This window comes from Sturnira hondurensis, unplaced genomic scaffold, assembly GCF_014824575.4.
Source record: "Sturnira hondurensis isolate 20B ecotype Veracruz unplaced genomic scaffold, ASM1482457v3 Scaffold0016663, whole genome shotgun sequence".
NCBI lineage: Eukaryota > Metazoa > Chordata > Mammalia > Chiroptera > Phyllostomidae > Sturnira > Sturnira hondurensis.
In genome coordinates this window covers 12,746,686-12,773,166 of record NW_028089294.1, presented here as the reverse complement: position 1 = coordinate 12,773,166, position 26,481 = coordinate 12,746,686, and the positions used below count along the sequence as shown (strand labels likewise).

Below are 26,481 nucleotides of genomic sequence, written 5' to 3'. Positions count from 1 at the left end.
GTCCCCACCATTACCGGAGCTTTAAAGTCTAGCAAGTTAGGTACCCACATGCCACAGCAGAAAGTGATGACTGGCTACCTTCTATCCAGGGGTCTGATGAAAGGGCTGTGGGTGCTCGGAGGAGGGAACGTGTCCCCAGCCCTGGGAAATATTGCATGTGCTGGGGAGAGCTTGGCGCTGTGTATCGGGAATCGGAGTTCTAGAACCGGTTCTCCCTCTGATTTGCCCCGTGACCTGGTGCTAGTAAATCAGGCTTGTAAATTAAACCTCCCAGGTTTGTTTTCCAATCTGAAACTTGAGGAGTTGGATGGGCCGTCAGTTCACTGGGACAGTGGCCTCTGTGAGATTTCCTCTATTGCTTCTTGTCCCTACAAGCCTCGCTCACTCCATCCCTCCTGGCCCGGAGGCCAGGCGAGAAAATGAGTGTGGACCCTTTAAGGAAGCCCTCTACAACGAGAGCCTAGGGTGCTCGGGGCAAGGGTGGGGCACCCCGGGACAGTGGCTTCCCGAGCAGCGGGGGACGCCATCGCGTCACCGAGCTCGTAGCCAATCAGTGTGGAGCCTGTTCGGACGCATTACTACGGCGACGGGCTGGTTGCCTCCCGCTTCGGGATGAATTAGCGGCGGGTTCTGCACGGAGGTTGTGACCCCCACGGATTCCACGGCTTGTGCACGCGCCCCCACGGTGTCGCACGTTGTCCCCTGCTGGTCACAGGTGGGAGACTGGGATTGTCAGGTGGGGGTTACGGTGCAGGGAAAATGGCGGCAGCGGCCGAGGGATCCGCGAGTTGGAGGGGGAGCAGCACTGCAGGCTCTTCCCCCTGAGCTGTGGGCCTCTCGGGCTGCTGCCCGGGTAACAGGCACTTGATCGGGAATTGGGATCACTACGCAGCTGGCGGCATCGCTGGCTCAGATAGGAGGAGCCGGAAGCGACTCCCAGAGGCAGGCTGGCGCGTCCAGGGCCTCGCGGGGCGTGCGTGTGGGGTCGCGAGGGCAAGGTGGCTGTGGGATATGGAGGACCTGGTGTCCCGTCTTTGTTTACAAACGAGCATCGGCACCTTCCTGCGCCACATCTGGGTGCGTCTGGGAGCCGCACCACCCCAACACAGTCAGAGCTCTGCCGTTTTTAAATCATGTGTGCAAAACATCCCCAGAAGCCACCAGGTGTGAGTCTTGGACGCGAGTTGTCCAGGACAAGGCGTGGAGCTACCTTATCTGTGTATTCTACAGGTATCAGACACCTACCTGTAGGTGCCAGAGTGACAATGCCATAACAGAAAAGGTAGACTTTTCCCAGGGGATCAAGGCAAGTGTGATCATTAAGGTCTGTCCTAACTTCTGCTTGCCCATTTGAAGAAAGATGGAGAGAGGTGTCGTTTTCACGGTGTTTGCGTCTCTGTACTTACCTGATTCAGGCAGGTTCATCAGGGACATTGCATCTGCCTTCCAAGCTCATTAACTATATTACATTTACACGTGGCTGTAATTAAGACTAAGGTTTAGAATTCAGATTAAGCCCAGAAAAGTATTGCAAATAAGTACTGGTAAAGGTTTTATGGAGAGGAAATACTGTATTCACATGTCAGCCACTTATTTGTGCAAAGACATTTTGGCTTAGTTTTCAGAAAACTTAAAAACTTGTCTTGATGAAAGACCTTTTTGCAAAACTTACAATTTTGAGGGCAAAAGAAGATTATTCATTAAAAATTATTTTCTTTTTTAAGTTTTTGTATGGCCACATTGTACTTTGATGGGACAGATAAGCATAATATTAAGGGACTTTTGGTAGCAGACTTGCTTCTGTGGAGTGTCTTGTTCTGTTACTGAGAAAGCACAGTGGTGCTTTGTGTTTCGGTCATCAGGAGCTGTCTGTTGTCTTTGACAACACCTGCTCTGTGTTAGAGGCTGCTCCTACCTTTGGACTTGAGCGAGTGGGGTAGTCCATCTGTTCCCACCGGGTTTTTAGGGTGGCTGCTGCTGACTAAAGGAAACAGTGTGGAAACCCCAAAAGGACCTTTTTTGCAAACTGGATTGGTAGAGGTTTGCTCATTTTGGCCTGGGGTTAGGTATGGTTTCCAGTTCCAGCTCTGCTCCTTGAAGTAGCTTAGGAAAGTCAAGTAACCTTTCTGTTAGTACTTTATCTCTGAAATAGGCATAGCATGTCCAGTCTCATCATACTGCTGTGAGAAAAGAGGAAAAGACCCTATGTTAACAGTTGACATTTATCACTGCTCGTCCAGGCGCTGTCACGAGGGCCTCGTGTGCTAACTCAGTCACCCAGAAACTTTGTGAAGTGGCACTTTTATCGTCCTTGTTTTACGGATGAGGAAACTGAGGCACATTGAAATTTAGGTTATTGGCCCGAAGCCACACAATTAGCATCGTGATTCCAGCTGATGTTCTTAACCACCATGCAGAAGTGTTACGTGTTGAGGGGATATATATGTGAACAAGTTTTTCAGTGAAGTAATTTTGTTTGTGATCTTTTAGTTGTGTAAATAACTATGATTCATTCTATTGGCATCCAGTAGGGATTTATATGGTGATGACTACAGTTACTTTAGTTAAGTGGCATTATTCATTCTATCTTTGATGTCCATTATTTAAAAAGGTATTTTAAAACAGAGCTGTGACTGATTTCTAACAGGAAGCACAAATCAATAATTAAGGGAGATTTTAGTTTTTATTAAACTCTTTAATTTGCTGGGTGACTTTTAAAAGAGACGTTAGGTTTATTTTGATGTATCTGCACCAATTTTTTTAGTTTCTACTTACAGAAAAAAAGATAACATAAATCAAAGGGGCTGGGACATCATTTTTTTTTCCATTGAGCCTAATAGAGTTGTCCTACCAAGTCCCTGAGATGTAAAGATTAAATCCTGACTTTGTCCTTGAGGAGTGTAGGGAGGTGCCCAGGGTCTAGAAGTGTATAAATCAGTGAATTGAGACAAACAAATAAAATGATGAATGCAGTGTGATGTAGTTGTGGTGGGTGCAGAGGGCTGGGGGACACATACAAAGGAATAGTTGCCTTTACTGGGTGGCCCTGGCTGAGACAGTGAGGGAGCTGCCTGCAGGATGGAGGGAGAAGGGGTTTTTAGCAAAGGAGGAAGCAATGCAGGGTCAAGGCGAGTGAGAGAGCATGTGTGTCCAGGGGTCAAACCAGAGTTTTTGCAGGAGGTGCCGAGAAAGAATCCAGGAAGGGTTCGGGCCAGGTTGTAGATTCTCAGCTAACACAGTGACTGTATCCCATAGACAGCGGGACCTGTAGAAGAACTTTAATCGGATGAATAATATGGTCAACCTCATGTTCTGGAGTGGTGACTTTGGTGACAGGGTGAAAGACAATGTAAGGAGGAAACCAGTGAAGGAGGACAGTTTCCATACTCCAGACAAGAGATGATAAGGGGGTGAACCAGGGCGTTGACTGTGTTCAGAGTCCACAGTAAATATTTTGAATGAAGATTGGATGTGAAGAATAGTGAGGTGGGGGAGGGGAGAAGGTAACTGCTGATAGTAAAGAGGAATAAAGTGTTTTGTTTTTTGATAGCTGTTTGTTTAGAGATTGATGATATTAACTCATTTAGGAAAAAGGATAGAGTAGGCAGTTCTTTGTTGCTGGGTTTTGGGAGAATTATAAATTCTTTAAGGTTGTTAGGTCAAATAGTATGCCACAAAACCAGACTTTTAACTTCTTCTAGACCTCTGATTTCTTTTTTTTTTTTAAGATTCTATTTATTTATCTTCAGAGGGGAAGGGAAGGAGAGAAGGAGAGAAACATCAATGTATGGTTGCCTCTCGTGAGTCCCCTGCCAGGAACTGGCCTGCAACCCAGGCATGTGCCCTGACTGGGAATTGAACCGCGATCGTGTGGTTCGCAGGCCCACGCTTAGACCTCTGATTTCTGAGACTGTAAAAAACTTACCTATATCATCAAAAGTCAGCAGTGTCTAGTGTAAAGTTGGCTCCATTGGAGATTGGAAGGAAGCCACACAAAAGGAATGGGAAGAATTATCTGTCATGTTCAGGGTAAAATGCAAGAATAATGGGTATTAGAGTTTTTTCCACATTACGTTTTTAGTACATGTATACAGAAGTCATTCTAATAGAGAACTAATCACAGATGAAATCTCTAGCTGTAAAGCCGATCTCTACCGAAATACTTACACCACCAGAGTTGTCTAGCACCCAACAGAATAAAACAAATGCATTCCAAATCGACTGCCAGGTGCAATTGCAAGCCTCTCAGAGATGCAGGATTTCATGAATTCAGGGCAAGGTGGAGGAGAACCGCTCCCAACATAAGCGCTGTGTGATTCCATTTCATTGAAGTTCAAAAGCAGAATAGTGGCTTCTGTGTGTGTGGGGGGAGGGGTGGGAAGTTGGCAGTAATGACCAAGAACAGGCATGACGGAACCTTCTGAGATACTGGAAATGTTCTGTGTCTTGGGTTGAGGGTGGTTAAGGGGCGTATGTTCATGTGAGAATTCAGGTTGCACACTGGAGGTTCATGCACTTGACTGTTAGTTACAAAGAGGCTCTTGTGAGAATTTGGCAATGTTAGACCAGTTACCTTTTGGTGAGGAAAACCAGGGTGATGAGCAAGGTGCTCTGAAATGTTTTTTAGAGGTGGTACAAGAGGCTCCAGAGGAATACATTATGAAATGTGTTTTTTTAAAAAAATGACTAATTTTATTTTTATTTCTCAATTTTAGAAGTTTTATGTTTGTTTACAAAAACAGAGTCCACTAAATTGTTGTGGGTAAAAAATGACTTTTATATAATTGTCTTGCAAAAGGCAAATGTGAAGTCAAGTTTGTCATGTTGTGCTTGTGTACAGTTCATAAAATTATGTCCCAGATTCTACCAGTTGATTAATTTCTTGTCCTGAGAGTTAGTGCCTGGTTGCAAGTGTAAGCTAAACTTTGGTAAATATAAGCTATATCATGAAAATAAATTAATATTTTGATATTTGGGGAGGAAACTAATCAAATCTCTTTCTCATCATTATGAAATACCGTCCCAGTTTAAGGGAGATCACTGCCTTTTCCCCTACCATGCTGACGGCTCTTGGATAACGAGGACTCGAGGACTCGTGAGAGTTCCTTTGGCTGCAAGGTGTTAGTTGTTCAAACAGAGCGAAGAAAAGCCTTCGGCGGGTTTCCTGTAGCAGGGAGGTGAAGCTCGAAGAAGGCCTCTGCGGGCTTCGGTCTGACTGGACAGAAAGTGCTCGCTGCATCTCCCTCCCTGGTCCTCCACACCCGGCAGCAGGGCATCCTCCTGTGAGAACAGGGAGGCGGATGCAGCGGACTCTCAGGGGCAGCCGTCAGTGCAACGATGACCCACAGTTCTTTCCAGTTGAGGTTTCCGAAAACGTTCACTGTCCATCCTCTGAGGAAGTAGATCACTGTTCTGGGGGCAGTGAAGGGAAGTTGTATGCTTCACTTAGTTTTCCGTCTTAAATAGGGGATCACCCCCCATTTTATGTTTATTACGTATGTAGTTGATCCCCTTGGGAGAACTTGTGGAGCAGGGCGATGGCATGTTGGTGAGCTGGTATCTAGTGGGGTCACAAAGCAAGTGATGGGTGAAAGATGGGAATACAGGAGTGATGAGGGGTGGGTGGTGGCGCCCATTCTTCCTGCTGTGTGGCTCAAGGGTGGAGTGAAAGGGTAGTTTTAACCCTGACAGTGACTCTTCCCCCACAGGAATGTTTAGCTATCTTGGGGAAGGTACTTGGGGAAGGTACTGTGGCTCTTACTATTTATTTCTGCTGGCCTGTTCTTGTAATACAAATACTTTCTTAGAATTATTATTATTTTTTATATTGTACAGCCTTTAAATAAAAGTTTGCCTGTTTGGTATTAGGAAGGAAAATGATGGTAAATAGGAGTGGCTTGAAGGAAGTAAATGTTTATTTACTTAATGCAAACATTTTGGCCACTTACCATGATCTTGGTGTCTCTGGCAGAGTTGCACACGACACGTGGTTCCTGTCCTTGAGCTTACTGTCTGGCGAGGGGCGGGGGGCGGGATGTAAACAAAGCAATGCCTTTAGTACAGAGATCCATGAAATTTTGTCACCAATAGGTTTCTTATGCAAGGTAAGCGTGGCAGTTGTGAAACTATTGCAAGGTCTGTGTGTGGTAATAGCGATTCTCTATTTTAATAGGTCATATTAATAGCAGCCAAAATTTATTGAGAGCTTGCTAGATACCACATTCAATTCTAAGTGCCTTAAGTTTTTAACTCCTTTAGCAACTTCACAATTTTCCCAATGAGGTAGATCTGTGAGGAAACAGAGGCCCAGAGAGGTTGACTTACATGGATTTGAACCTAGATAGTTCCAGAGTCTGTACCATAATGCCTGTTTTAACCCACTTTAGATGTATGTAAAGTATACCATACTGATGTGGCTTTAAGTGTAAGAGATTAGTTATTTGAATAGAGTATGCCTTGTATTACAAGTTATGTCCAAAATTTCTGAATATCCATGCTGAATGTAATTTTCTAGAGCTGCTTAGGGTGATTCCCTCTATAATGGGGTTTTAAATGAGACATCCATTTGCCCTTTTCAACTTCCATGTGTTAACATGATTGTTTCGGCACTGTTTTCATACTCTTGCCTGTCCCATTATAGCATTCTGAAGTTTATTAAACATGTTACTGGGTTTTAAATTTTTCTATTGTGAACATATATGTACTAATATTTTATGATATATTCAAACCGGAGAGTTTGTGAATTAATGGAATAATATACTCATTAGTGTGAATAACTGCAGGTTGGAACTTAAGTTGTATTTTTAGTGGGTCTCTTCTTTAGGACCAGTTGATTAAAGGAAGAATTAGGTTTACTTTGATCTCTGTAAGAATGGGAGAGAAGTGTGGAAGCGGGTTGAAATAATCGAGAGTAGACCAGAGAGCGCTGAGGAGTTTATTGGTGGTAGCAGCAAAACCAGCCCACTGTAGACTGTGTTCATTTCTTCGGAGAAGAAACATACAGGACGTCAGGGTTAATCAAGACCGGATCTTGGCGACAGCTGCTGTCAAGGTGATGCTAATCTTTGGTGAACTGAGTCTACACTGGATATGATTGCTCCCCAAGTCGTATTTATTTCTCCTTTTATGTAAATTGCTTTGACCCTCCAATCTTAGGAGCGCTATAGATTCTTATTTTGAATCGAGAACTCTGAAATTGTATCTGGCTTTCTCTTTTTGCACTGTACTTCAGATATCTCAGGGGCCTTTTCCATGCGTATTTGTTAGCTGTTTACTACAACGTTTCAGGGGATGGGTAAGAATTTGTATTCGTTTCTTGGGGCTGCTGTAACAAATTACCGCCATCTCGGTGGCTTAATACACCAGAAATGAGTTTTTTCACAGTTCTGCAGCCAGAGGTCCAAAGTCTGGATCAGTGGGCCGAGATCAGAGTGTTGGAGGGTGGTTCTACCTTCAGAGGGTCTGGGGGAGAACCTGGCTGCTTCCTGCCTCCAGTGATCACCCATGTTCCTGGTCTGGTTCCCACCTCTGTGGTCACATTGTTGTCTTTTTGTCTGTGGTCAAATATCCCTTGGGCTCCTTCTTAAAGGGGTATATATATATATATATTGGGAGGCGTGTTGCCTCCCAATTACATCCTGGGTGGAAGTCATTTCCTTCTCCCTGGCTCAAAGCATGGCCAGAGCTATTTAACATATCTATGAAACCAGTTAAAGGTTATAGATATGTCAAATGACCATTCTAGAGGTTATCTGCAAAGCCTTTGCTGTACAAAACAGCTCTCAATGGCCCTGCTCCATTTGTCCCTTCCCCCAACTGATACCTGTGAGGGGGGTAAGGGGTGAGGACATCTGATAGGTCTTTCCAATATTTCCTGGACACCTTGAGTTCTGGACCCCATTCCAAATCCCTTTTTTGGGGGCCCCCTACTTGGCTGTGCCCTGTTACAAAAACAATTTAATCATATATACAAAGGTGTCCCTCTCCTTTCCCCTCCCCAAAACACATGATGTAATGTTTACAGGTTTCAAGGTATCTTTTGAGAAAGTTGTTATTCAGTTGTGATAATTTACTAAGCTGTGTTTTACAGGTGAAGAGATTAGATTATTATTTAAAATTATGAACTTAGGATCAATCTCTTGTTTTCTCCCTTGGTATATGTGTTTTTCTACTAGCTACCTCCTTTTGGGAAAAAGTACTGGGTTGGCCAAAAAGTTCATTTTGTCTTTTCTGTAAGATGGTTCTAGTAGTGCTTAGTTGTCTTTGACTTCATTGGAAACAATTTTGTTAGATTGTACATAGTGACAGCTGTCACATCAGCATGTACGTAAGAAAAGCTTATCAAAAGAGGTGAATTTTTGTGTAGTCATTTTAATACTAAAGGTAGAAGAAAATAAGTGATATTTTTGGATATAATGCTTTATTATTTCAAGAAAGGTAAAGATGCAACTGAAACTTCAAAAAAGATGGGTGTAGTGTGTGGAGAAGGTGCTGTGACTGATTGAACGTGTCGAAAGTGGTTTGCGAAGTTTCATGCTGAAGATTTTTCGATGGACGGTGCTCCGCAGTTGGGTAGAACAGTTGAAGTTGATGGTGATCAAACTGAGACATTAACTGAGAACAATCACCATTATACACACAGGACGTAGGAGACATGCTCAGAATATCCAAGTCAATAAAGTTACTGGTGAAAATAAAAAATGTGTCTTTTGTTTCATGGAAAAAAACCATACGGATGTTTTGGCCAACCCAGTAATACTCTTTATGTTCATGTAGATTTGTTATACAGCAGGGTTTGGGGATACCTGTTTTAAAAAATTACTGTGTGTTGAGATCATTCTAGAGTCACATGTAGTTCTAATAAATAAGAGATCCCGGATACCTTTTACCCAGTTTTCCCGAATGGTAACGTTTTGCAAAACGACAGTACAGTATTACAAGCAGAATATCGACTTGGTACTGCCAAGATACATACCAGTCTCACCATAAGGATCTCTTCTGTAGTCCGTTGACAGCCGCACACTCCCTTCCCTGACCCCTGACAGTGAGCAGCAGTATGTCCTCCATTTCTATATTCTGTCACTGCAAGGATGTTATATACATGGAATTATACAGTGTGTAACCTTTGGGACTGTCTCTTTCATTTATCATAAAATTCCCCAGAGATTCACCCAAGTTGTGCATCTATCAGTAGTTTGTTTCTTTCTTATGTTCTGTGAAAAAGTGAAGACTGTCTTCCATATTCTTTGGTATGGAGTTACTCACTGAAGGACATCTTCGGTTATTTCTAGTTTTTGGCTATAATGAATAAGGCTGCTGTGAACATTCTTGAACAGGTTTTTATGCAAACATTTTACTGGGATAAATGCTGAGAAGTGCCGTTGTCAGACGGTGGTTGTATAGGCCTTCGATGTTCAGCTGGCTTGCTGTAAGAATTTTTAGCATATGCGGTACCTGACTATTTTGTCGGGGGCGCTGACCTCTTTTCCCTTATATTGTATGAATGAATCAAAATTATACATGTTTTTTTTGGTCAGATCTGCAAACAATATGTTCTTTGGGGTGCCACAGAATTTTAGTAGATGATGTGTGTCATGAGATGAAAAGGTTGAAAGGCACTGGTATAGGTGCACAGATTTATTTCTGAAATTTCAGTTCTACTCCACTGAGCTGTAAGTCTGTCCTTATGGTAGCACCCTGCTGCCTAGATTACTGTTGCTGGGTGGTAAGTTGTGAAAATAGGAAGTATGAGCCTTCCTACTTTGATCATTTTCAAGATTGTGTTGTCTATTTTGGGTCCCTTGCAAGTCCTTATGAATTTTAGAATCAGCTTTTGAATTTCTACAAAGAAGTCAGCCATGGAGCTCAGTGATTTTTAAAATATTCCTTGAGCTGTACAAGAATCACCACAATTAATTTTAGAACATTTTCATCTACTTAAAAAGAAGTTTTGTATCCATCAGCAGTGACACCTCATTCTCTTCCTTTGCCCTAGGCAACTCCTGTACTAATCTGTCTACAGATTTGCCTTTTCTGGACATTTCATATAAATGGAGTTGTATAATATGTGGCCTTTTGTTTCTGGCTTCTGTCACTTAACATGTTTCCAAGGCTTCTGTCACTTAACATGTTTCCAAGGTTACATGTTGTAGCATGTAACAGTACTTAATATCCTTTTATGGTTGTATAACATTCCATTGTGTGAATAGACCACTTTCTAAAAAATTATTTTTATTTTTTTATTGATTTATTTTAAGAGAGGGGAAGGGAGTGAGAAAGAGATGGAGAGAAACGTTGATTGGTCGCTTCTTGTACACGCCATGGTAGGGGGCCAAACCTGCAACCCAGGCCTGTGCCCTGACTGGGAATTGAACTGGTGACCTGCTTTGCAGGATGACACCCAACCAACAGAGCCACACCAGTCCTGGAGGATGGGCAACATTTTATTTATCTACTCATCAACTGATGGACGTTTGAGTGGCTTCCACTTCTTGGTTATAATGTATAATGTTGCTGTGAACATTCATGTACGTGTTTTTTGTAAATGTATGTTTTCAATTTTCTTTGATATATACCTAGTACTTGAATTTCTAGGTCATATGGTAACTCTACGCTTAATTTTTGACGAACTACCAGGCTGCTTTCCAGGTTGTTTCAGCAAGGAATTGAGGAATTTCCATTTTTCCACACCTTCACCAACACTTATTATCTGTCTTTTTGATTATACCATCCTAGAGAAGTTATATTGGGTTGACCAAAAAGTCCATTTCATTTTTTCTGTAAAATAAAAGACACATATTTTATTTTTACCAATAACTTGATTGATTTGGATATTTTGAGTATGTGGCTATCTCCTGCTATTGGCTTCTAGTGGGTGGAGGCCAGGGGTGCTGCTAAACATCTTCAATGCATAAGACAGCCCCACAGCAAAGAATTATTTGGCCAGAATGTCAATAGTACAAAGAAACTTTGCAAACCACTTTGGACACATTTAATCAGTCACAGCACCTTCTCCATACACTGCACAAATCTTCTTTTGCATCTCAGTTGTGTTTTTACCTCTCTTGAAATAATAAAGCATAATATGCCAAAAATGTTGCTTATTTTCTTCTATCTTCATTATTAAAATGGCTGCACAAATATTCATCAATTTTGATGTTTTTTGAGAATGCCTACTGATATGACAACTGTCACAGTACAGTCTGACAAAGTTGTTTCCAACGAAGTTAAAGACAGGGAAGCACTGCTGGAGCCATGGCACTGTGAAAGCTAAGCTGGCTTTCTGGCCAGCCCAGTATTATAACGTCCTGTTGGGTGTGAGCTTGTGTTTCACTCTGGTGTTTGATTTGTATTTCTCTGATGGCAAACGATGTGAAGCGTCTTTTTCTGTGCTTATTAGGCATTTGTTTATTTTCTTTGGAGAAATCTATTCGGATCCCTTGCCCATCTTTTAATTGGGTTATTTGCCTTTTTTTCTTGTTTTATGTATTCAGTTTGTTGGGGTGACAGTGGCTGATAAGATGACATAGGTTTCAAGTGTACAGTTCTGAGGCACATGATCTGTGTGTTGTGCATTGTATGCCCACCACCCAATGTCAAATCCTCCATCACTATGTCTTTGACCCTTGTACCCTTTACTTCACCCCACTTCCCTCGGATAACCACCGTACTGCTCTCTCTTTGTGAGTGTTTGTTCTTCTTTTAGTTCATGTGTTTTATATCCCATCAGTGATTGAAATCATATGGTTCGTAACTTTTCCTGTCTGACTCATTTCTCTTACCATGATCTTCTCAAGTTCCATCCATGTTGTTGCACATGGCATTATTTAATCTTTTCTTATGGCTGGGTGATATTCCACTGTGTATATGTACCACCTCTTCATTATCCAGTCCCCTATCGAAGGGCACTTTGGTTGTTTCCACGTCTCGGCCACTGTGAGTAATGAATGCTGCAGTGAACATGGGGGTGCATATATTTTTGCGAATAAGTGTTTTCAAAGTTTTTGGATCCATATCGAGGGGAGGTGTTGCTGGGTTATATGATCACTCCTGATTTTTTGAGGAGCCTCTATACTCTTTTCCGTAGTGGCTGTAGTATTTTGCATTCCCGCCAGCCGTGAATGAGGTTTCCTATTTCTCTACAACCTCTCCAATACTTACTACCCGTCTTGTTGATGATGGCCATTCTAACAGGTGTGAGGTGGAACTCACTGTAGTTTTGGTTTGCGTTTCTCTACTAGCCAGTGAATTGGAGCATCTTTTCATACATCTGTTGGCCATTTGTATGTCTTCTTATTACTTAGTTGTAGAAGTTCTTTATATATTGTAGATGCAAATCCCTTATCATATATATGATTTACAAAAGCTTTCTCTTATTCTGTAAGATGTCTTTTCACTTCATACGGAGTTGCTTTCTTTTTTTAACATGTTATCTTGTATCTGCAACTTTGCTGAACTCACTAGTTCTGGGGGAGTGTGGGGGTAAAATTCTTGGGATTTTCTATATAACTAGAAATGTCCTCTGCAGATAGGAACAGTTTTATTTCTTTTCTATAGGGCTTTTATTTCCTTTACTCGCCTTTTTGCACTGCTAGAACTTTCAGTACTCTGCTGAGTAAGGCACGAATGGTGGGAGCGGGCACCCTTGTCTGCGCCTGATGACAGGTCAGTGCGTCACGCGTTTGGTCTGGTGTCACTGAGCGGGGTAACGTTCACTCTGGGTGTTTTTGTAGATACTCTGTCTAATCGAAGAAGTTCCCCTTTATTCCCATTTTTCTTTTTTCCTCAGGAACAGACACTGAATTTTACCAGGTAGTTTTACTGTGTAGATGCATAATGCACATATAAATATTTTTTCAGTTTGTTAATATTGTGGATTATATTAATGGATTCTTGAATATTGAGATAAACTTGCATCCCTGGATTAAATTCAGCTTTTTGTATATGCTGAGTTATGTTGGCTATTATGTTAAGGAATTTGACGTCTCTATTCATGTATTAGTCTGTAGTTTTCTTTTTTGGTACTCTCTTTTTCTTGGTTTTGGGTAATGCGAGGCTCATAAAGCAAATGGAGAAGTACTCCTTATTATTGTGTTCTCCAGAAGACATAGTGTTAATTCTTCTTTAAACAATTGGTAGAATTCTCTAATGAAACAGTGTGGGTAGAAAAGGCGATTTCTTTTCTAGGAAGTTTTTAATTACAAGTTCAATTTCCTTAATTGTTATGGGGCTATTCAAATGATCTATTTCCATTTTGAGTAAGTTGTGAGTTTTCAAGGAATTGGTCCGTTGACACAGGAAGTGCTGCTTGCAGGGGTGGGAGTTTCAGCTTCTTTCTGGCCCCCCCTGGTGCCGCCTCGCTGTCTTGCTGCCCTCCACACGGCCTCTGCTGACACCACTGGGAGGTCGTGAAGTCCACACTCTGCGATGCCTTGTCTCATACCATCCCCATGGGGCTGGGGGGGGGGTACCTCAGTACTTTACACGCATCACTAGGCGTGAGGTCCAGGCTCTCCAGGTGGTCTCCATAGACACTCTGTGGCAGGGGAAGCGGGTCTTACTACCTACCACCTGGCAGGGAAGGTGTGGCCTTTGATATCACCCCTGCAGGGATGGGGGTTCCGGTGGGTCATGTGGGGCACAGCTTTACAGCTTTACAGCCTGGTGAGAACGAAAGTGTAGGATCCCTGCTTGGCCTTTGCTGTCACAGGAGGGGCAGACCACAAGAAGAATTGTGGCCTGCCTCTACTGTGTGTGTGTGTGTATTTCTCGGAAGTGCAGTGGTTATTATAGAAATGTTTTCTGTTTTACTGTTCTCCTCTTTTCTTGGTTCTTTAACAGAACAGGAACTTTTTTAATCACCCCATTTTAGCGTTTCTGCGTGACTGGCTTCTTGAGCTCTGTGTCCATGTGGCGTATGATGTGCAAGGAAAAGCCAGGGAACTCATCGTTGTGTCGTTGTGTGAGTCCCAAGACCCCTAGCCGGTTGCCTTCTCTCCAGCTTCACACAGTCTTTTGTTTGTTTTTTATGTGTGTAATGTTCAGGTTGTGGGTTGCACTTGGGTGGAGCAATGGGGGAAATTACTTGATTTTATTGGAGGTGTAAATTAGACGGGGGTTACTTTCTGTTGACCTTAAACAGATAGCTATATGTTTCTTCAGCAAAATGGATTTATTTGGGAACGACGGAGAATTACAATCTGGAATACGCGGTTACGGTGGCCACTTGCAAGGCTGCTAAAGCAAAGTGGAGGAAATCCTCTCTAGAGGGAAAAGGAACTCGGGAGGGCTGTTACGAAGAGGTCTTCCTGCTGTTCTTTACTGCAGAGGTAGGGCGTGCAAGCTCCCACTTTTGGTCACTTTAAATGTGGTTTTCCTTCACTAGTTCTTTACACTTTCTTATGGAAGAAAACAGTGGAAATTAAGATGCATAAATTGGCCATTAAGACACTAATGAAGTTAATTTGGGGGTCTGTTACTTGTAAGTGACCATTTAACTATGTCTCTATTTCTCCAGAGAGTAATTCTCTTGTTACACTGTAAAACCAAATGCTTATTTGTTTTAAGACTCTTAGGAAGCTTGACTATCCAATGAATTAATTCATATCTGCATTTATTTATAAATTCATAGTAAGCTTAAATTTCTGGCTTAGTATGTGATAAGAGAAAACTTTATCTTAGTGGAAGATTAGTTTTATGTATGGGACTAACTCTATTTTTCTAATGATTGTTAGAGATATTAAAGCCTTGGATTCTTTTCTAAACGGAGAAATAGCGTTGTGCATAGTGATGAAGAGCAGTGTAAGGGGAATATGTGAAAGTCTGTGAAGTGTACCGGAAGGATTACTGGGTGGTGTCCGGAGCGCTTTTCCTGAAGATCTAATCATTAGTCCGCAGCTTGTACTGTTTCTAAGCTTTCTGTTACAACTTTATCAATTGTGAATGACTGACAGCATTGCAACTAATTCCTGTCCTTGGGCACGTAAATGAATTTCGTTGGTTGCAGGTACAGTTGCTTCCTTTTCCTCTTTTGTGGAAGAAGCTCGTTCTGGATCTGTGAAGCAAACCGGTGTCATCATTCCCTGTTGCTTCTATGTTTGTGCTCTTTGTAGTAACTTTTGAACGTGGTGGAACATCTTGTTTGTTTTATAATTAATTAGTGAGTTCATAGGTAGGTGTTCATTTTATATTTGTATGGGAGACTCAATGTTGTCTTTTTGTTTAAATTGCCCTGTAAGAACTTGAACTTGGCCTGGTGGGCTTGAATCCAGCGCGGCACTTGATTTGGAGCGGGGAGTCTTTTTTTTAACCCGGGTCTGGTCGCCCACTGTAGAAAGGGTTGCAGTGCTGTGGCCCTGCTGCGGTTGTGGTGAGGGCTAGGAAGGACATTGCATGCGTCGTGCTTCTCACTGTACCGCATACTCGGTGAGAACTCTGTTGTAGTCGTTGTGAGCAACTCACTTTATCTTCCTGAGACTTAATCTCTTAATCCGTGAGAAAAAAAAAGATAAGGAAACTTTTTACTTGGTTGTTAGGTTGCAAAGTTTCTCTGGCAATGACCAGAAAGAATCGATGGAGGTAACTGGATAGTTGCCTTTGGAGGGGAGAACATTTTTAACATGCATGTGACCTTGCCGCTCTGAGAAAGGGAAATGCAGGTAGATCTGCGGAGCAGTTAGTGAGAACAGCTGCCTGCTCGTTCAGCTCCGTACATGGTGGTTGGGATTGATGGAGAAGACCCCGCCCTGCCTGCCTTTGTATGAGGAAGAAGCATTAGGGCTGGACGGGTACCTCCACAGCATAACAGAATTGTCTTTTTGCGTTAAACATTTTGGAGAGTGGGTCCTGTTAGATGCAAGGCTTCAGAGCTGAGCACCTTGGCAGTTGTGGGCATGCTCACCAGGGAGTATGACCTGGAAGGGGCTGGTTTTTGCTTAACCTAGGGATAAGCAGTGGGAGTTTCCAGGACAATTTTTAGGTGAGTAGGGATGTGGGGTGGTTGAAGAAGAGAGAGGGGCAGGAAAAATGGCTCAAGGATCTTATTTAACTTGATCGTTCTCTCTCACCCCAAGTATTTACAAATGTGTTTACTTAAGGGTGTTTTGGGGAGGCTTGAGGTTGAGGGTGGACATGTTACAGAACCCCACCAGTGCTGCTCTGGAACAGCTGTGGGGTTCTATCGCCTGTCGCCAAGAAGCGTGACCTCTAATGTGAGAGTTTGGTTAAAAAGGAAAGGGATCATTCATTCAAAGGTTATACAGGTTTGGAATGATGGCAGTTCTGCCATCAAGCGCCACTCCCTTTAAAACACCCCCAAACACATAATCCTGCCTCCCTTGGCCAAACCAGGCCAGGTCCAGAATGTGCGTCAGAGGTACGTCCTTCAGGAAAGCAGAAGTCTGCAGCTCAGCATCCCCGGTCCCAGTTCAGCCTCCGGCATCCCTCACTGATCCCTGCTTGGCTTGGCGGGTCCCCACGCAGCTCCGCCAGCTCTGCCCCTGGCTTCTCCACGCAGGCTTCCCTGGGGGCCTCCTCTTCCTTACTCCAGACCTCCCGGCGGACTCCCTTCCCTTTCAGCCTGTCCTCCTTTAAAAGTTTGGCTGGGAATTTCCTATGCAACCCCATCCCCTCGAATGGTGTGTTAGTGTCTGCCATTTTTGCCAGTTCACTCGTATCTTTTGCTTTCTTTTGGCTGCCATTTTTAATTGGGGAGAAAGTTCCCAGTGACTCATGGACATTCAGGGTGGGCATCTGCTTCCCCATCTCAGTCACTAGTCAGTGTATGCTTTTCAAGTCACGTACACCTTTAGCCCTTTAGCCCTGGGCGGCAGTCCTCTTCCTTCAGGAAAGGCATGGCTATTAACTTGCCATTGTTATGCAAAGTATTTAATTGCCTTATCATCCACTTCCCCCAGTCAAGGGTTCTGGGGGTTGTGCTCTGATATTTTCAGGGGACCCCCACTGTGCACCCCATTACAGACAGAGCATGGTAGAATTGGTGAATTGGTTCAGTTAGAAGAGGGAATCCTCAGAGGCTGAGAGAATTTAAGCTGCTCAGGAATTAGCAGTGATCTGGGCAGACCCTGGCTTTTTGAGGGGTGTGTATTAATTGGAGCAAGTTGGGATGGTCTGATCCGGGGGCACCCTCAGCTGCTGTCAGTTTGGGATAAAGAAAATAAGCCTCAGTGGAAAATGTCTACTTTGTAAACACGAGGGGTTTATACATAGGCAGATAATCTATGGTTATAACTGATAAAACAAAATTAAGTACTCCTGTAAGCAAAAGCAGCAGTTTACCTAATACAGACATGCTTTAAAGTCTTAGGGAGAATAAGATGGTACTTGTAATTTGGCTTTAGAATCTGAGTAAATTAGAATCATGCCTGCATCCTTTAGGGCAAGTCTTTGAGCTCCTATAAGCCATCTTTGGAACTTGAATGCCCCGGGTGTTGTGGAGTGTGGGAGGGGTCCTGCCCCTTACTCTCTTTCTTCTGGAGAGTGGCACATAGGGCTCAGGTTTTGCCCTCTCTGTCCTGTTCTGGCTAGGGGTATTGCAGTCAGGGGAAAGCTGCAGCTCCAGGGACCTGGCCAGTTTTAACTTGGCTGGCTCCTGCTGCCCCTGGAGTGATGGGAAAGGGGAGGGAGACAGGAATGGGGAGGCTGATAGATGGATGGCATGCATAGGGCTCTCACTGTACTCTTCCGGCCTTCCGGTCCTAAGCATTTGTGACCATTACCATCCTCCGGGCTTCCTGAGTGAGTAAGCCTGTTAATTAATCCCGACAGTACTTGAATGTCTCAGTCAGTTCCATGGGTCCATGACAGTGTTTTACACTGGGAATCATCTGACTAGCCCAGTGTGCTGTCCCCAAACTCTGTTTTCCCTATCTTCTCCCATTTGTCACCATCACTGGCTGAATGAGAAGAGTTGGGACTCGTTTTCTGGGAATCTAGCAACAAAAGGATGAGACGATGTGTGCGTTGAGGCAAAAAACAAATTGTGATGCTTCTGAACCATGGACAATTAACAAGGCAGTTTCTAGTTATTGAATATACTTTCTGAAAGCTTTGAGTAAGTCTTTGTGATGGTTTCTATGCCTCAGGTTTTTATCCTGCTTCATAAACTGAGTAGGAAGCTTCCGTGAATTGATCATACACAGTTCTGTTTGTTGTTGTGCTGTTAAAATGTTCTATGGTTGTTTCATAAACTTGTCTTTGAAAAATAAACAAGTTAAAGAGATATTAGGGAGATGCATTGTGAGTTTCCTGTTGATAAAGAATAAAATGGTACATTTCTGTCAAAGAACAAAATCTGGCATTTCTGTTTGGCATTTGGTCATGTGATTCTTTTTGAACATTTATGCTAAAAATAAAGTTTAGTTTAGATTCCCAAATATTAAAGGGAATGTGTTCTAGAGTTCAGCTCTTACATTTGATGCTGTGTACAATACCTTGTTCTTACTTAACTCAGATAGATGGTTATGTGATGCCCTTAGCTTGTACCCTTTGAGCAGTGAGGGCTTTTGTGGGAGCCTCGGGGTATCTTAGCTATGTGGGTAACCCTGACACCTGATTCTGGCCATGTCGTCTGCCATCTCTAGATTCGTGTTCTGTCCAGTGTCTGTTCACAATTCCCAGTCATTGCCTCTGGTCTCAGCTGGGCTCCCACCAAGTTCATCCTCAGTCCCATTTTTTTTTCTGCTTGGATGTGTCTGTTTCTGCCTATTTAATTATCTGGACTTGAACCTTCATACTCAATATGACCACTCTTCCCTCTTTTTCTACTGCTTTTCTGATGCTTTTGATGATTTTCTCTCCTTGTCTTTATGCTTGCGTTACTTTAATAACCTACTCCTTGTTTCCTAAAATAACAGCTTTCATGTATTGTGTATGTGATATAATAAAAATTGTATCTGGTCATGGACCCTGTCTCCAGATACAGAGCTTCAAAAACCCTTGGAATTTCCTGGGTGGTGGGAGTGTCCTTTGTTATTCAGAGCGAGCCCTTTAAACCACACCCGAGTTTACTAAACTAAAGTGACTCAGGGTGGGCTTCATGGTGTTCCCAGGCTGGGGCTGGTCACACCAGAAGGACTTAGCTCTCCATTGGAGGGTTAGAATTTGCCCCCTATCTCTGGGCTGGGAGAGGGACTGGAGATGGAGTTTGCTCACGTGATGTAATTAATCATGCCTCTGTAATAAAACCCCTAAGTAAGCTCTGGACAATGCAGTTTCAGGTTGGTCAACTCATGGGTCTGCTGGGAGGGTGACACCTGAATTGCTTGGAGAGGGCGTGGAAGCTCTGAGTCCCCTCGTCTTCTCCTCCTAGACCTGCCTCTGCACACCTTCCACTTGACTGTTCTTGAGTCGTGTCCTTTGTAATAAAACTGTATCATTGACGTATAGCACCAAGTGAGTCATGTGAGTCACTAGCAAATTATCCTTGCAGGCGGGTTGCTGGAGTGCTGGATTGGTAGCCCAGTTGGACAGAAATGCTTAGCTTGTGGAGGTCTGAAGCAAGGGCAGACTCGTTTGGTGCCTTGTGCTTTAATTTGTAGGATCTGATGGTAATTCGGGTAGTGACTGTCAGAACGGAATTCTAGGACACCCAGTCGGTGTCAGGGAATTGGTGTCAGAATGCACTGTGCGTACCCTTTGTCGGGAATTGGGTTTTTTTGTTAATGTAGTACTCAGCACAGCTAGGTAGGTAGGTTCTATTTTTATCGTCCTTGTTGTAAGATAAAGAAAATGAAGTTTTTCAGAAGACAGATAACTTACTCAGAGTCACAGAGCTAGAAGAGTTGGAGAACCCAGTGCTTCCCGACCTTAAAGTCCTTCTTAGCCCTGTGTGCTGAGCCCACTGCCTTCCTTCTGCGTGTCCCCCACTTCCCACTGGCCACGGGGGCCCAAGGACTGCATTTTCTGAAACACGCTTTGTTCCCCCGCCCCCCCACCCCGCATCATTTTTGAATTCAAGGACTCTCAGTTCTCCATCCCTGCAGGATAACACCCATACTTCTTAGGCGGCTGTTCAAGGCTCACCATAGTCCATTGGGTCCAAGCTAATAATACCATTCCTGGCTTTGTATAGAAGAAAACAAATACCTGTTGTGCTTCTTGGATGAACGATTCAATGTGTATCTCCAGTCAACTGCATTGGAGATGGAAGGTATATCTTCCAGTTCATTGTAAGCTGTAATTGGAAAGTCAGAATAGATTAAAAGAATGTCAGCATAAAAATAGCACATGCTAACCTGTGAGCTGTACAGAAATCAGAATGCGTCTGAAGCTCAGAAGAAGAACAGCTTCACAGAGCAGGTATATTTTGAGGTAGGTCTTGAGGAAGTGGTAGGATGTGGTAACTGTCGTGGCTGGGGAGGGGGCCGTTCTAGGCAGGGAGCCTGTGAGTAGAAAGGAATGGCTGAGGTTGTCGGGCCTGCGTTGAAAGGTGGTGTTGTGAACAGATCAAGAATTATTTTTTTAATGTGTCACCTGAGCTGACCAAAGAAGGACTTTTCAAGCTATAACATTTTTGCTAGTTTATGGAAACTAGTCTCAAATTTGAGAACAGCAGAAATGTTCAGATGGTAGTGATTTTTGACTTAGCGTTTCCATGGTCAGGAATGGACAGAACGCCTTAATGGAGAGAGAGAGGGAAGGAGGGAGACGGGGCCTTCAGACTCTGAACGGTCCCAGTTTATGATTCCGGCTACTTCCAAGGCTTCGCTTTTTACTGTTGCCTTGTGGAAAAACAAAGTTCGCTCAGGTTGTGCCTTTTAAAGTGTAATAAATTTTCCTGTGTTCCTTTCTTCCTTGATTTGAAAGAAATGTTTGTGAATATCATTTTCTTTTTCTGAGGCCTGCGCAGGAGGAAAGGTAATGATGGACCAGTGGCTGTGCTGCAAGTTGCTCCGGAAAATGAAAGCCTGTTTTCTTGTAAAAACGGAAGTGCCCCTAGAGTCAGAATGCACATTGTTCCTGCCTTTGGTAGACTGTCTTCATGACTTATCTTCCTTATAGGTATTATAATGATCGTCAGATAAGTTTTATGCAAAATATTTTTGATTGGCCAGGTCGTAGAAATACATTTTGCAGCAAAGCAGGCTGCTGTGTTTCTTCATACTCATTTCTGATATTTTAAGTTTTCCTAAGTATGTTTTGGGGGAAAAACCCAAGAGCCCTGTTAGAATAATTTTGCTTCTTTAAGCCTTGCCAGCCTTGTCCCCACTCCCATCTTGTAATGGAACCTTTTGTGTCGTATTTAGCTAATGCATTAAATGAGAGTTTTGTGTCACAGAGATGAGGAAAGAGTAGCTCTGAATTGCTGTGTTGCCTAAAACAACTATTTCATTAAACGAATTAGAATTATGCCTTTCTCAGCATTCTCTCTGGAATTAAAAAAACTGTGAAGCGATTTCATATCTCCGACTACAGCAACTACCAGTTGTTATTTGTGTATGGTATGTCCATGGCCTCGCCAGTCAGTGGGGAGTGGGTGTTTTCTCTTGGAAAATTGTTTTCCTGGTCTCGCTCTCTAATATATGTGGGGTATGTGTGTACATATATATTTTAGGATTCTTTTATTTTATTCTACTTAGTGTCTCAGGGATAAAAGAGCAGGTATATGGAGAAGAATCTGGTGGACTTTGAGGCCACCCAGTTGTCCTGAAATAGATCATTTGCATCTGGAACATCTTCTTTGACTTTGTTATCAATATATTTCTCATCTCTTTACATAATTTTTTAAAGTGCCCTCACATTTATTAATGAACCAACCTACAACGGCAGGAAAAAAGTCAGCAGAGAAAAATCGTTTTTCCAGTAATTTCCCAGTGAAAACGCCAAACTGCCCAGACGGTAGTGATCGTTTCAGTGATTTCCAGAGGCAGACAGACAGCACGGAGAGAGCATGCATGTGTCAGCCGTCTCCAATGTGGCCTCCTTCTAGGCCCAGCTTGGTGCTTCTCCAGTGTCTCCTCTTGGAGTCGTACCTGATTGGATTAGCAGGTTTCACCCAAATCCATTGGGCAGTGGGCTGATTCTGCTTTAGTTTCTTGGCCAGGAACCTCACGATCCTGGAGGTCTTGTGACAAGACATGGCAGAGAGGAATCAAACTCACAGTCCACGATGGCGGAGAAAGAGACTTTAACATTAATTATTCTTGATAACTTACGAAACTAAACAGAGACATTTGTGTTGACTTCTTCCGAAGTAACATGAAAATGCCCTACTTTTATGGATGGAGATGAACATGGACACGTTCAGAGTGTTGGCAAACTTCAGAAACCTTCAGCAGATGACCATGCTTATTCGTGTGTGTTCTCACGTGAATTCTGCTTTTGCATTGACTGCTGTCCTCAGTTGTTTTAACTCTTTCAAGGGGACGATTAGGTGGAAAGTGGAGGTGAAGGGGCCGCAGCTTGTGGTTGCTATTCCTTGGCTTCACCATTATCTATCGTGTGCATTCAGCTCTGCAGGTTCTGCAACCTGATTCCCCTGCTTCATTCAGTGCCCATGACTTCCTTCATGCCCCGGAAATTCAGAAGGGATGGGTATTTAAAGAAGCCAGGGGTCTGGTTATTAATTTACGTGGAGAGATGGACCTTTCCAGTTCAGTTCATCTTCACGGTTTGTAGTATCTTTTTGTGTTGGTAATCTAAGTACTGAATGATGTCTTAACAGTGGTAAGAAAGTTGACTAATGTGCCAAGAGATAATATAATGGCATAAAGATAAACATGCTTTCAGGATTTTTTTTCAAGACCTTATTTGTTTATTTTTAGACAGAGGGGAAAATGGGAGAAAAAGAGAGAAGTGTGTGGTTGCCTCTCATGTCCCACCTCCCGGGGACCTGGCTCTCAACCCAGGCATGTGCCCTGACCAGGAATCTAACAGGTGACCCTGTGGTTCACAGGCCAGTGCTCAATCCACTGAGTCATACCAGCTAGCGCTGCTTTAAGGATTTTATTTAATTCATAATGAGGGCATCAGACAAATGGTATAACTGGTTCAGAGGAAAAGTAAAACAAAACCCCACAAATTTATATGAAGTTAAGGAATATTGAAATAAGTTCAGAAATGATTGTGAGAGGGAGGAGCCAGGGAGCAGTCAGAGAAGTCAGTTGAAACCTCTGCCTGACGGCAGAGGATCCGCACACCTCTGTTACCTACAGCTAGAGAGTTGTGCCGTCTCGCAAAGAATCGGAACGCGATACGATGAAAGGGTGGGCTGTCAACAGTGCCTGGTGTTGCATTTTTCCTGTGCGTGTTGGTGGGAATTACAAGTGGAATTTAGAGAACGTTAGAGGACAGTTCTTCTGGACCCTTTCGGAACCCGATGAACCTTTAGAGTTGTGCCATGACTTTGTTTTAAAAGTGATGGCACATTTTAAGATGATTTGGTTTTAAGTGGGTAATTTAAATAGCTGGTTATACAGAGATCCAGGTTTGGATTTTCTTACAGAAGTTGGCAATTTTCTTTTTGCCACTGGGTCTTCTTATGATAAGCTGGTGTTGACTTGCAGTATACCACAAGGAGCAATAATAAATGTAATCTGCTTTTGTATGCTTTGCTTTAATAAATACATAATTATTAATTTGCTTAAAATTATTGGGAGGCATTATTGTGGGGTTGGAGAAAGCTTTATGAGGATCTGAATCATCATATATATAAGAACATGTAAGCATTTATGATCTTAAAACCTAATCTACTTTTAATTCTTTTTGAACATTTTAATGTATTTTTAAACAGAATAATTTTTAAATCAGCACGCGTGCTTTATACAGCTGGATGTGGTATTTCTCTATTCGCCAGGATAAATGTTAAATGATTCTTTCCTTTTCGTGATTCAGTCTAATAGATAATTTTTTCCTAATATTGTGATGCCCTCTAGTGAATTCAGCCTTCATATAAGTTTATGAGAGGCAGCAATCAGTACAATGAAATCTTCAAAAGGAACATTCTAGTAATTAGAACTGTTCCTGTGTGTGGTTCAGGTGGTCAGTCTCTGTCCCTGGAAGTAATCTCTTGGGAGTCTCATTGTTGAATCAAGTGTAATCGTTCCAGAGGACGTCTGAAGTTTCCTTCAGCTTCGAGGTTCTAGATTCATAAGAGCCATTAGTCGTCAGTCTGAGGGTGTGAAAGTTTCCAAGGTAGTGCTGAGTCATGGATGTGACTTCAAGTAACTTGTGTTCGTCAGTTTGGAGGAAACATCGGTAGGTAACCTTTACTGAACATTTGTTTTGTTCTGCTGCTCAAAACAGTGTGCCTTTGTTGTTTAATCTTCACAAAATCATGAAGTAGCTACTGTCTTTAATTCTGTTTTACTGCCCCAGCGGTTGAGATCCAGGGAGGCTAAATAATTTGCCCCAAGCCCTACAGTAAGGGGTGGAACCGGGACCAGCTTGTATCAGATAGTAGTGGAGAGGTGAAGGTCATTGTTAATTGTTGGCAGCTCCCTGATAGGACACTGAGTTGTCTGTATCAAGCTGTAATAATTACTTTTGGATATATTATCTTTACATTGCAGCACTAAGTGTGTGGTTTCTTGTGAGCTTCAATCACAGATGTGGTTGTTTAATAATTTGTACCTAATTTTTTTAGCCTGCATAAGGTTTTTGGCCCATAAGGTACTTATTATTTTAAGACTTATTTGACGGAATGATACAGTCTTACCTTCCTAGTTTACTTTTTGGAGAACATCCATTCTTTAAAGGTTAGAGAATCTACTGCTCATTTCTGTGTTAGAGACTTCTTTTGAGCACATTGTTTCTTTTGGCTTTCAGACTCTTTTACCGTCTTCACTGGATTTTAAGGCCAGTGTAGCTCTTTTCCTTTTGGTTTTCATCACCTAGACTAGGTAGACGTTGATTTCTCCATTTGTCGGTGACTTAAGCTCATCAGATCAGGAGCTGGGTTTTGATAGCCCCGGGTTCTCCTCATCTGTGCTTGGGTCAGTGTCCGTGGCACAGAGACGATGAAGGACATGTCTTTGGTCGGTTTATTGGAAAGATGGAATAAGCTGTAAGCACACGGGGATTTTATAAGGTGTGATATAAGGTAGTTATTTTTTTTTAATTTCTGGAAACTTGTCTGGTCTTAGTTTATGAATCTGTTTCTTTGTTCCAAAGCATTTTTATGTAGTCCCTAACTTGCATATAATAAGTTACATATGTAATTGGCGACCTTAGTGGCCCGACTACTCCTTAGGCCCTGTCTCCTCCTTATTTTGGTTCAGTGTGCATGCAAAGACTTGGCGTTATCAACATGCCCCTTCATCTCTCCATTTAGGGTCCCCGGGAGAAATGAGAGAGAATGTGAAACGGAATGAAATAGCACACTTTCCTGATGGAAGGAGAGATGCTTAAAGGTGCCTAGTGTCACATTTTAAAAAGTGTAGAGGAATATTTCAGTGAGCATTGGAGGCTGAGAAAAATTCCATGTGACTTCTTGTGCCTTTCAATGAAAACAGAATAACTACTTTTTAGGATTTCTTGAGATTGTTGTGATTTTTTTCCTTCCTATTTGTTTGTTTTTATTTTCCTACCTTTTCCCTCCCAAAGATTTTTCTAGCAGTGAAAATCTCAAAGGATTATTTAAGGGGCGGGAATTATGGGATTAGTTATGGTCTGACTCCTGTGGCCCAGAATCTGGGAACATAGAGTTAAGAGTATTGGTGGAGGATGAAAATATAGGCATAAGCTGGTCACAGGGTATATGGAAGAAAGCCAGGGAGATTGGAGTGGGTCTCCCATGATTTATGAGAGTTAATACAAGAGATTGGGATATTAAGTTACAGTTTTATAAATCATTACTCCAAACTAGGTTTTTACTCGTAGTGGTTATAGGCCATATTATTAGTAGTACTATATTCAGATACGTTTGAGCGAAGTTGACTTTTGTAGGCTTATGTGAAACCCTCATCACTATGTATTATATAATTTCCGTAAGAAAATGCCTCTGAGTTCCCAAGAGCTGATTTAAATGCAAAGCTTTGGAATGCCACCTGCGCACAATTTGGGACTGTTGCCTCTGTTTGTATTTTGATAGAATTCCCAATGTGGGACATGTCTAATCTGGGAAGCAAATTTTTATTTGGCTGTAAGTTAGATAAAACCTTTGTGGAATAATGATATGTATGAAAATCAGTGACCTCTACCCCAAACATTATACTCTCGTTGAATGACAAGTTAGGGAAGATTCCATTTATTTTAAAAGTTTTCAGTGAAGTAACTGGTAATCAGAAAGTACAGTGACATTTGGCACAGTGTTTGTGCCTGAAGACGTGCTGTTCCACAGTGCGAGCGTTAAAGGTCTCCAAGGGTCTGACAGCCGTCTCACGCAGTGAAGTGAAAACGAGGCCTTCTGGGGTCTGGCCCGGTTGCTCAGTTGCCGTGTTTCTTTGACTAAGTCATTTCTCCTTTCTGGGCCTTAGCTGCTTCATTTACAAAGTAAGAATGTTCATAACAGCGAAAGCTTGGAAT

At 42.6% G+C, this 26,481-nt stretch overlaps 2 protein-coding genes across 2 annotated transcripts in view; one reads left to right on the top strand and one right to left on the bottom strand.

Annotated features, from left to right (window-relative positions):
* The first annotated feature begins 551 nt into the window (after positions 1-551).
* Positions 552-26,481, top strand: part of LCLAT1 (lysocardiolipin acyltransferase 1) — a 150,818-nt gene continuing 124,888 nt past the window's right edge. Inside the window, exon 1 of the mRNA XM_037066642.1 lies at positions 552-715. The gene's annotated coding sequence lies outside the window, so the exon portion shown is untranslated. The remainder of the gene's footprint in view (positions 716-26,481) is intronic.
* LOC119001465 (60S ribosomal protein L39-like) lies at positions 21,917-22,182 on the bottom strand. Its single transcript, XM_037066900.1, has one exon. It carries the CDS (start codon positions 22,094-22,096, stop codon positions 21,917-21,919), a length of 180 nt encoding a protein of 59 aa, XP_036922795.1. The 5' UTR covers positions 22,097-22,182.

Excerpts from the sequence above, each read along its gene's own strand:
- LOC119001465 (XM_037066900.1), bottom strand. The coding sequence starts at position 22,096 with ATGTCTTGTCACAAGACCTCCAGGATCGTGAGGTTCCTGGCCAAGAAA.